This window comes from Chelonoidis abingdonii, chromosome 7 (assembly GCF_003597395.2).
Source record: "Chelonoidis abingdonii isolate Lonesome George chromosome 7, CheloAbing_2.0, whole genome shotgun sequence".
Lineage (NCBI taxonomy): Eukaryota > Metazoa > Chordata > Testudines > Testudinidae > Chelonoidis > Chelonoidis abingdonii.
The window spans coordinates 43,213,147-43,225,175 of record NC_133775.1 but is presented as its reverse complement, the minus strand read 5'-3'; the positions used below and the strand labels follow the sequence as shown (position 1 = coordinate 43,225,175).

The 12,029-nt window shown below is 41.1% G+C and overlaps 1 protein-coding gene across 1 annotated transcript in view; it reads left to right on the top strand.

The window, feature by feature from the left end:
• SLC25A24 (solute carrier family 25 member 24) overlaps positions 1-12,029 on the top strand; it is a 42,576-nt gene that overhangs the window by 22,573 nt on the left and 7,974 nt on the right. The window contains exons 4-7 of the mRNA XM_032803717.2: positions 761-872; positions 2,331-2,489; positions 3,521-3,673; positions 9,663-9,770. Coding sequence (XP_032659608.1) covers positions 761-872; positions 2,331-2,489; positions 3,521-3,673; positions 9,663-9,770 — 532 coding nt within the window. The remainder of the gene's footprint in view (positions 1-760; positions 873-2,330; positions 2,490-3,520; positions 3,674-9,662; positions 9,771-12,029) is intronic.

Sequence of the window (12,029 nt, the reverse complement as noted above, 5' to 3'; positions counted from 1 at the left end):
TTCATATTCATTTAAGACTGAATCTGAGTCATGCTAATATTTAGGTATCACACCTATCTGCATAACCAAAAGTAGTTGGCCTCCAGTTTAACAATAAAAACATGCTCTATTTTCCTTCTTTAGAGAACTAAAGAGCCAGGCATACCCTTCCAAATGTGATAGTACACTTCTACCCCGATCTAATGCTGTCCTCGGGACCAAAAAATCTTACCGCGTTATAGGTGAAGCCGCATTATATCAAACTTGCTTTGATCCGCATTATATTCAAAATTGTGTTATATCGGGTCGCGTTATATCGGAACAGAGATGTAGAATAGGAATTCTACTATACGAAGTATTTGAGTTCATAAAATTGAAGGATTCATAAATCGAACATCTCAAATTTACAGTAGGTATGGTGCACTGCATTGTTTTCTTGTCCTTCAAACCACTGCAGAGTGTGATTTCCAATGCATTGAAGGCATTGGAAATGTGAAGGGATGTCAATTTGTTCTTCATTAACGTGACTTTTGTTATGTCCGCTTCCCCTTCCCCCATACCACAGTTGGGAAAAATGGTTCGTTTTACTGAACAGTTATAAGATTGGTATCCACTGCTGTACGTGGATTTTCACACTCGTGTGAGGACTGGTTTGCATGGGTTAACAGGACTTTAAGCCTGAAAAAGTTTGCAGGTGGAGTAACCAGATATTTTATTTATTTTTACTATTTTCAAGACACAATTTAATATTTTGCATGCTTTTGTTTTGTTTTAATTTCAGCATTGATGCTGATGGGACAATGTCAGTGGACTGGAATGAATGGCGGGATCACTTTTTATTTAACCCAGCTACAGACATTGAGGAAATAATCCGTTATTGGAAACATTCTACTGTAAGTTCAGCTTGTATTTTAAAGGAGATCTATTTTATGTAGATATATTTGTGTGTGTGTGTGTGTGTGTGTGTGAGAGAGAGAGATGATTCTGCATCTTTTACTCCTCACCTGGATTCTGCTTCCAAATCCGTCTCTGCCAGAACTAATTTTAGAACTTCAAGCCTTCTGAGAAGCTTTAGACAGCTGGTATAGTTTGTGTTTTTTCCTCCCCAGATGTGGTGTTCTTATCCCATCTTCCTGCCCCAAGTATCCTTGTGTGAGTATGAGTATTTAGTCCTGGATTAGTGAAAAGTCTAAGGTCCAGTATCTTGATCCTCCCAGAAAACCTTGCAGTCTAAATAAACAAGACGAAATGCTACAGAGTGTACTATCTCCATTTTACAGATGAGGAGGACTTGGGGCATTAAAAGTGGTAGCATCTAAAATTAAATTCAGCAACAGTATAAATATAACTCACTTTATTAAAGGAAAAAAATTAATCCTCCCTCCCACTCCCCAACTACTTTGCAGTAATTGCTTTCTCTTATTGGAAAGATTTTTCGCTTTCTCTTTTTAACAGCAAATGTAACTCATATGTGAAACTGGATTAGTAGTATTAAATGGTGCAATCCGTCTAATTTATTATTACTATATATTATATGATGAAAATGAAGGTATGCATTTAAGTTATTTATAAAAATCCATAGCCCTCTGTCACCTTTAGTAATGTTCACTGTTGTTCAAGTTGAACAGTAAATATTTTAAACTAAACATCCATCTGGCAGGGAGATTTCAGACTTTCACAACTGAATGATAGTCACTCATGTCTCTTCAAAACGTTCAGTAAAATTGTTGGTTGGAACAAGAAAGGTCGTAATGCATTAGTGAAATGAATCATATAATTAGGTGCTATATTTTTTTATAATAGAAAGCTATTTTTACTTGTGTGTGTCTGTAAAATACATGAATAAATTACCTTGAATGATTAATCTCTTGATAGCATCTTTAAGAGATTATCAAACTAATCCTTAAAGGCTGCCTAGATGAAAGGTTAGTAGCATGTAAGCATTTTGGACTTGGACACTGTCTGGAAAGCTTTACTGAGCTTGACAAAATGTCTTCATTACAGCTGTGCTCAAGAAAGGAGCTTGTCATAATTTTTAATGATGATGGTACTGTCTTTGAAATGGTGGGTTTTGGGTAGTGGTGTTCTAAATATATTTAAAGGGAACAAAGGGTCACTTTTCATTTTTGTTGTATAGAATTGCTCTTACTGTAATTTCATTCCATTGTTATACAATGCAAGTATGTACATTACAGATTATTAATAGCTATTTTTATGTCTTTAATGTAACTTTTTTATACATTGTCATTTGGTATGGTATCTATTTGTAGTCAAGCCAGTGTCAGAACTATCAGTAAAATCACTAAATATGAAATATAGTTATTGCCCCTTTCTGCTTTGCATTGTGACAGGTGTTGGATATAGGAGATAGCTTGACTATCCCAGATGAATTCACAGAGGAAGAGAAAAAGTCTGGGCAATGGTGGAGACAGCTGTTATCAGGAGGAGTGGCTGGTGCCGTTTCTCGAACAGGTACAGCACCATTAGATCGCCTTAAAGTCATGATGCAGGTGAGTTGCAACACTTAAGCAATTTTAAATTCTGGTAAATCACTTTTCCCCTTTAGCATAATCTGGGCCATGTTCTGGCAGTTTTTAGAGGCGTTCCACCTGGCTGAGAGTTTTTATAAATTAACAGCAGAATATAGTTTCTTACTTCTAGAGAGGCTCTCGTGCTTTTAAAACTGTTTCATAATTTGTATTGACTTGGGTCCTAATCCTGCCAAGATAGACTACATTTAACTATTCTTGTGGGCATAATGGTTTGCAGGATTAGGCCCTAATTTGTAGATGTCTTTTGCACCCTGATGCTTGCATGTTTGTTTTATGCATTTTGCTGCTTTTTTTAAAGAATTCAAATGCTGCATTTTTGTAATGAGACTTGCTTTGTGGTGTATTGTGGTACAGATGATATATTAAATATGTTCCCGTTTGATATCTGAAATGATTAATAAAAGACTGATACTGGAAAATACATCTACACTATCAAAATCAGTTGTGCTGGTATAAACTACAACAGTGTATTAAGATCAGCAATAAATTTCACACTTTTTACACACTTCCCGTACATTTTTTCAAAATTACAGGATTTTAAACCGTAGCTTTCTTTATGTTTTCTGAGTCTGCTGGATAGAAAGTACTACTCAATCTAAAAAGCACATTATGTAGTGTTTCTATAATATGCATTTTAAGGAATATATTGCATTTCTCTTGATAATGAGCATTTATATTCCCTTTTGAACCAGTAGCCAGTTTGGAAGAAATATCACAACTGCTATAAAAATGAAAGATTGGACTATTGTTACTATAGTGTTAGTTTTCAAGAAATACAACAGATAATGGTGTGAAAACAATCCTTAGTTAACAGTCATATTGCAGCATCTTAGATTGACTACAGCTATTCAATTATGAGACAAGTAATTATACTGTCTGTCTTCTAGGGGGTTTTGACTTAAGTATTTACTACAACATTTATCCTTCGTTGCTTAAAAATGAGTCCTATACCCAATCTAAGCATTTCTTTTTCTTACTGTGGTTAATAGGTTCATAGTTCAAAGTCAAATAAAATGAATATATCAAGTGGCCTTAAGCAGATGGTGAAAGAAGGAGGCGTCCGTTCCCTTTGGAGGGGAAATGGTGTGAATGTTATTAAAATCGCACCTGAAACAGCTATTAAGTTCTGGGCATATGAACAGGTAATGTGTTAAATCAAGGTGATGAACTTTAAATGCAAATGCATTAAATGCAAAACAAAGAATGCAAATGATGAAAATACATATATAATAGTTTTATTGATCAAATTTAAAATAGTCTTATAACTGGTTTATAAAATATGTGAGTAATGTGGATTATTACTGTTGTACTGTGAACAATGTAGGAAAGAAATCAAATTTGCATCATTTGAGTTTAAAGCTACTTACTTATCTATGTAACTTTTTATGGAGAGGTGCTCTAATGTTAAATACTTCAGTTTTGATTTCTAAATAGTAACCACATAAAAATTTAGCAAGTTGTTTTAGCCTAACACATACCCATGTACAGGATTCTTTTTAAGTCAAATGTCATTGTGCTGCAGTAAGATGCCCTCAGCATGGATTTCAGAGTTATATTTACCTCTGAATCAGCTTTGCACAACACATTAAAGGCCTAATCCTCCTTTGGAATAGAGATCTCCCTGCGATCACAGTTTTAGTTTGGAATTGTAGAACACCCAGTAACTGATCTTTGCTTTCTCATCTGTGAAGATGGCAGAGTCTTGCTAGGACCAGAAGTAAGAGCAACGTAATGTACAATACTACAGCAACACTCTTCTGTGCTGTAAACAAAGAACCCAAACCCAAAGCTATTTTAAAAAATTATCCTTTGTGTATAGGATATCTGATTTACAACTTCTGATGAGAGGTGGTAATTTGCCCTAATATGCAGTTATTGCTTACATCCCTCAATACATTACTCCTTCCTCAGCTTAGCTTATCAGTAACTGATAAAACTACTGAAGCCTGGTCTACACTACACGTTTATACTGAATTTAGCAGCGTTAAACTGATTTAACCTTGCACCCATCCACACAACGAGGCCCTTTATATCGATATAAAGGGCTCTTTAAACCGGTTTCTGTACTCCTCCACAACGAGAGGAGTAGTGCTGAAATCAGTATTGCCATGTTGGATTAGGGTTAGTGTGGCCGCAAACCGACAGTATAGGCCTCCGGGCGGTATCCCACAGTGCACCATTGTGACTGCTCTGGAAAGCAATCTGAACTCAGATGCACTGGCCAGGTAGACAGGAAAAGCCCCACGAACTTTTGAATTTAATTTCCTGTTTGCCCAGCGTGGAGCTCTGATCAGCATGGGTGGCGATGCAGTCCCAAATCCAAAAAGAGCTCCAGCATGGACTGGGACTGGACGGGAGATTACTTGGATCCGATTGCTTTTTATGGGAGACAAATCTGTTCTATCCAGAGCTCCCGTTACAGAAGACGAAATGACAAAGATTTGAAAAAATTCTCCAGGCTATGATAGCAGAAAGGCCACAAGCAGGGCACTCCAGCACAGTGCTGTGTATTTCGTGACAAGCCGTTAATGGATAAGCCAAAGAATAGTCTATAATGGATGCTTCAGGAGGGAGGGACTTGAGGACTTCCAGCTATCCCACGGTCCCCCGCATGTCTCCAAAAAAGCCATTTGCATTTTGTGTCTGATGCCCCAGTGCCTGTACTCTATTCTATATACTATTGTCCGGGGGGCTTCAGAATATTATCTTCGTCAATTTACCCCACCCTCCCCCCCCAGCGTGATAAGAATAAGGGAAAAAAATCGTTTCTTGCCATTTTTCGTCATTTGTCACCGGATTGTCTACTCATGCCTGTCTGGTAGACGCGCGTGCTTGCCCAGCGCTTGAACTAGGCAGCATCCCCTCCCCTTCCTTTCCTGGATGGCAGAAACGGTTCAAAAATGGTGAGGATAAACCATTCATCCATCCGCTCGGCTCGAGTGCTCTCGGCTGGGCCTACGTGAAGTCGGCAGGGTGCGCTCTGGGTAAAATGTGGAATGACTCCCTGGTCATGTCCTGGCAGATGGTGCAAAAAAATGGCTGGGTACCATCTGGTCTCTCACCATTAGCAGCTGAGCCTGAGCTCCATCAGCCCTCCCCCCATCCTTTTCGTGTCTTAATAGAAAAGATTCTGTACTCCCTGGGACTATCATAGAGCTTGGACTGTCGGCTCCCCCGCATTTTATTTCACTAAAATAGTCAGTTGTTTCTTTATTCCTGCATTCTTATGTAATTCACCACAGCAAATATGCTTAGGAACCACATGCTCTACAGTTAGCCCAGGAGGGTGTGGGAGGAGAGAAAGCAACGGGGGTTGTTGCAGCCGGCACCGCTTTAGAATGGCATGCAGCTCCATCATTTCTGTGGGATCTTCTGGGGCTCGACCCGCCAGCGGAAGTGCTCTTCTGTTCTCTTGTAGACTTGCCCATATTCTAGGCAGACTGACTCTATTATTTAAGACAAAACATAAAAGATGGGAATGATGACCTTGGGATACGTCATTCCCATTGTGGTCCATTCGCGCCCCCCGGCCGACCTCAGCGAGGCCAAGCCAGGAGACAAACCAGACGTAGCAGCAGACGGTACAAAATGATTCGATATACCAAATCATCGCCACGTTCCCATATTGGCAAGCGGTACAAAAATGATTGAATAACCGTCATCGGTCATCGCCAAATTTACAGTGGCGAGATGGTGCAATAGGATGGTAACATCTCTTCTACCTTGCAAATATGCTATAGATGAATGCTGCGTGTGAGCGCGGCACTTAGTACCGCTTCTGTCCAGGCAGCATCCAGTACACATACGGTGACAGTTGACAAAGCAAAACAGGCTCCGTATGGTTGCAATGCTATGGCGTCTGCCAGGGGCAATCCAGGGAAAATAGGGCGCAAAATGATTGTCTGCTGTTGCTTTCACGGAAGAAGGAATCGAGTGACGACATCTTACCCAGAATCACCACGCGAACACTGTTTTTTATCTTGTACCATCATGCATGGGATCTCAACCCAGAATTCCATGGGCGGGCGGGGGAGACTGCGGGAACTATGGGATAGCTACGGGATAGCTACCCACAGTGCAACGCTCCAGAAATCGATGCTAGCCTCGGTACATGGACGCACACCACCAAATTAATGTGCTTAGTGTGGCCGCGTGCACTCGACTTTATACAATCTGTTTTACAAAACTGGTTTATGTAAAATCGGAATAATCTCGTAGTGTAGACATACTCTCAGGCAGAACAAAGACAAGACTGCAGTATTTGGCTGCCTGTAGCAAGTGGTATGGTGCACATAAGGCCTAATTCTCCATTCCTTGAGTACCCATTCACTTAAGTTGGAGTTCTGGGTGTGCAAGGAATGCAGGGTTCTCTTCTGTTATAAAAGTTCAACCATATAGGTATTGAATGACCAAAAAAACAACATTTCTGCAGAGTTAGGGTTGCTTAGTGATATGTTGTCCCCTTGCAGAATGTTGAGTGAATCAAAACTGAAACTTCTGAAAACCAGGAAATGCAGAGTTAAAGCATCCAATTTTTAACTCTACCCTCCTTCAGCAGCTACCCAGTTCATCCCACTAGCACATGTACTGCTGCTCCTCTCCATAATGCCCTCCTTTCCTAGATAAGTTCATGGCAGATAGGTCTATCAATGGCTATTAGCCAGGATGGGCAGGGATGATGTCCCTAGCCTCTGTTTGCCAGAAGCTGGGAATGGGCGACAGGGGATGGATCACTTGATGATTACCTGTTCTGTTCATTCCCCTGAAGTACCTGGCATTGACCACTGTCAGAAGACAGGATACTGAGCAAGATTGACCTTTGCTCTGACCCAGAATGGCCGTTCTTATGTTCTTAAGCATTCACATGTCTAATTCCCCCCTCATATTTTGATTATATTCCCCACAAAATAAAACTGCCACTGATGACTCTCAAATTGTAGCACTACAACCACTCAGTTCAAAATTCCTTTTGTGTTACATGGGTGCTTGTGATTAACTTATCCTTAGTTATGTTAATTGAAGGATGACTTCACAGCAGTCAAACAGAATGAGCTCGGATTCATCCAGTGATTAGTAACTTTCAGTTTAACAGTACAGGGCAGCATAAGGAAACTTTTTTTAAGATGACCTGTAAACTGGGAACCTCTTTGTCACGTGACCCCAAATTTGAATCCCTAGCTCTACCCTGTGCCCTCATGAGAGACACCAAATTTTCAAACCAATCCGACTAACCATTTGGATTTCAGACTACTTAGACTTGAGCTTTAAAGCATATAAAATGGTGGGAATGAAAATTCTCTAGCTGCTTTTCTGTATTGGTACATATGCATTGTAAAAACGTACAGTAATTCCTCACTTAAAGTCATCCCAGTTGTTTTGTTGTTAGGTTGCTCATCAGTTAGAGAACATGCTCATTTAATGTTGTGCAATGCTCCCTTATAACATTGTTTGGCAGCTGCCTGCTTCGTCCACTGCTTGCAGGAAGAGCAGCCAATTGCAGCTAGCTGGTGGGGGCTTGGAACCAGGGTGGACCGGCAGCCCACCGTATCAGCTCCCTGTTCACCTAAGTTCCCTGTGCGGCAGATACCCAGCAGGCTATCAATTGCCAGGCAGTTCAGCTGTCCCTCCCCCAACTTCCATGTGCTGCTCCTGCCCTCTGCCTTGGAGCTGCTCCCTGGAGCTTCCTGGTTGCTGCGCAGGGTGGGGGGGGTGGGGGAGAAGAAGGAGACTAATGTCAGGGTGTCTCCCTCCCCCCTGCTCCTGCACCCTTCTTACCCCATCTCCATAGAGCAGGGAGACACACAACAGGGCTCAAGATTGAGGCAGCTTGCCAGCATAAGCTGCTGTCTAAACTTGCTGATCTACTTAAGAAGGCAATGTACTTAGAGTGAGGTCAGCATACTTAAAGGGGCAATGCTCATCTCTCTCTCTCTCTCACATGGTGTGTGTCTCTGTCTCTCTCTCTGCCATGCTGCCTCCATTCGTGCTGCCTTGTAGAGAATGAGGCTACATTAACAACAGTGGGTTAACCCTCAGCCGATTGCTAATTCATCATTTAACAGTAAGGCATTCCCTGGGAAATAGCCCACCCTGTGACTTCACCACCTCAACTAAGTTTCACAATCATCATCGCTGTGTACCAATATTAAATTGTTTGTTTAAAACTTATACTCTGTGTGTGTGTGTGTGTATTTGGTTGTCATGGTAATAGAATCTTGTGTTGCTATTAGGGGATAGCCCAGCCCATTTTGGCTGGCTGTTGGTTAGGTCTGTGGTGGCAATAAATGGCTGCTTCAAGGTTCACAGCTCTCTGTGTCTCCAGTGATTTCTTCCTAAAACTATTGCCTCCCAAGGATATTTGTGTGTGTGTGTGTGTGTGTAAAAATAATTACCTGGAACCTAAACCCCTCTATTTACATTAATTCTTATGGGGAAATTGGTTTTGCTTCAGGTCACATTTTTCAGGAATCTAACTACAAAGTTAAGCGAGGAGTTACTGTAAATTTTCTTAAACACTGTTCTCAGTTTGGGTCCCTCAAAGACTGTGTGTGTGCAAAGCATTACCTTGGATAAATTCTGAGAGAGCTAGACTATTTTGACCCTCATCACATCAATAGCTTGATCTCTAGATTCCCCTTCCTCCTGCAACCTTTAGTTAGTTAGTTAGTTATTTAAAGGCTGTTTTTTCTAAGGCTTATATGTCCAGGACCCCTGGCACAAATAATTCTAAATTTGGGTTACTAATCCTACTCTGTACCCTCCTGAGGCATACCAAATTACAAAGAGTAACCAACTCAATTTTAGGGGATTTAGAAAGGTTGGTCTTTAAACCAGTGTCTTGGGGCAACCTTAACTATAGTGGTGTTCCCGTGCCATTATAGTATGGGCAGAATTGATCCCACTCAGTGGGACCAAACGTAAAGGACTTTCACAGACTGGAAGATCTATGTTTTTATAAATCATTACACAGAGAATTGGAATGTAAATATTTTTAAGTTGTGTTAATTGGACGTCTATAATGCAAACTTTGTGGGAAAACCTTTTGTGTCGTATTTCTGCTTCTGCTGATGGATTCTACCTGCCTCAGAAAGATGTATGATATATTTGTCTTTATGTATTTTACCTACACAGTATAAGAAGATATTTGCTAACGAAGATGGAAAGATAGGGACCATTGAAAGATTTGTATCTGGTTCTTTGGCTGGGGCAACAGCACAAACCTCTATTTATCCCATGGAGGTAAGCAAGAGAGGACCGGGCTCCCATTGAAGTCAGTGCCAAAAATTCTATTGACGTCACCAAGAGCAAGATAAGGCTTTTTTGTGGAAACATTACAGGAGTTCTGCCTACATCACGACTTTCACTTGAATTCTGTAGGTTTACTCCTTCAGAATCACACCATAGTGCTACTTGGCACTTTCTGAAATACAACATGGCATGTTCTATACTTAGATTTTCTGGTGTTTAGTGTTATGTGGGGTTTTGCTATTTTCTGAGTTTTATTTTATTTAAATTGCCTCATTTAAAAAAAAAACAACCCAAACCACCATGTGCATATGTGTTGGGGGTTGTGTTGTTTCTCTCTTAAAATGTTCGAAATTGGATTGTCACAAATTGCATGCTAAGTCTCCAAGTCTGGAAAGCATCTTTGTTCAGCAGATCAGTTTGGTGTGTATTTAAGTCTCATGAAGTAAAAGATGTAAGCATATGGTTAATGTTAAGTATGTGCTTAAGTGCTTTCCTGAATGTGGCCCTGCCACTGGGACTGGCCCTCTGAAGGCCAGGCATCTAGCCTGACAGACTCCACTAAGGCAAATGAGCCAATCCAGATCCACTTGTGGATACTTAATTGGATAAGCAGTTGTGTGGTAATTAATTAATTAAAGGAACACTTGGTTTATAAATGATTTCTGAGGGTCAGGCAGGAGACCAGAACATAGAGAGGAAGCTCTTTGGAAGAGAGCTCTTCAGAGAGCTGGATAGGAAGCTATGCCCAGTGGTAGCAGAGGCTCCTGGAGAGAGGAACAGTCCCCAAAACATAGAGAGACAGCTCCAGAGGGGAGAGACTACAAAGCTCTTGAGGCAGGGAGGCCTGGGAGATACCCTGAGATCACAAGGGAGAGACTGCACAGCTCCAGGCAAAGGAGAAGCCTGGGAACTTAAGGGAGGAGAAGGCTTGCTTACATACTGTTTGGCTGTTGATTAAATAAACAAAATCCCTGAAGGAACATTGTTCATTGTATATACTATCATTCAACTTATTGGTGTCAAGTATCGGGGTAGTCTGTATCTACAAAAACAACAAGGAGTCCGGTGGCACCTTAAAGACTAATAGATTTATTTGGGCATAAGCATGCATCTGAAGAAGTGAGGTTTTTTACCCACAAAAGCTTATGCCCAAATCTGTTAGTCTTTAAGGTGCCACCGGACTCCTTGTTCAACTTATTGAAAACCTGCTGGGGGAACTGAAGCAGAAATTTTACTGCAGTTCTACATCAGACCACCAGGGGGCACTCCTTTGAGTCCCTGCCATTACAGGGCCCAAGTCCCTGGCATGGGGTGAGGAGGCCTCGCCTGCAACAGAACCAATACAGGTCTGCTGTGCAAAGCTGGGGTTAGATTTAGGTAGCTTGTGCAGACGAAGTTAAGCTACCTCTGTTGGTTTTCCTTGCACTATGGGCAGAGTGGGCGGATTCATCTGCTCCTCTGTGGAGTTGCTGCTATTATTCTTCCATACAACAGGTAGCGGCTTTCAGAATGGTATTGCAGCAATTTTTCCAGCCTCAAGAATAGAATAATAGCTCCAGAGTGGCTATTTTTCATTCTGCAGCTTGGGTAGAAAATCCGTTTCCTCTGCCTGAAAGATGAATGACTCTAGTATCACACAGCAGAGTTGCCCAAGCTGTGTGCTGGGACCAGGGTTTAGCTCTGTTCAAGCATTGCAGCAAAATTTGAAACTGATATAGAATGTATCCGAGGGGTAGCTGTGTTAGTTTGGATCTGTAAAAGCAGCAAAGAGTCTTGTGGCACCTTATAGACTAACAGACGTTTTGGAGCATATACATCACAGGACTCTTTGCTGCTGATATAAAATGGTGATTCACCCTGAACTCTTTCTGATAAGGAGTGTCTCTCTGTGGGGAAAAAGAAATGGCATTCTGCATAAACTGTGGTAGAGTTTTTTGTTTTTAGTTGAGTCATTATTGTCCTTAGAAAATCAAGTCACAGCTGGCTTCTAAGCACGTAGAATAAAGCAACCAAATTTTACAGTGTTGATCATTTTATATTCAAGTGGTGAACTACATAAGAATGAGTGTGGAGGTATGTCGGCCCTGTTCTACAATAAGGTCTGGTCTGTACTTAAACTTTAGATTAGCGTAGCTGCATTGCTCAGAGGTGTGAAAAACTCACACTGACCTAACCCTGCTGTAGATGTGGATAGGTCAGTGGAAACCTTCTTCCATTGACATAGGTACTGATGCTCAGAGAGGTGGATTA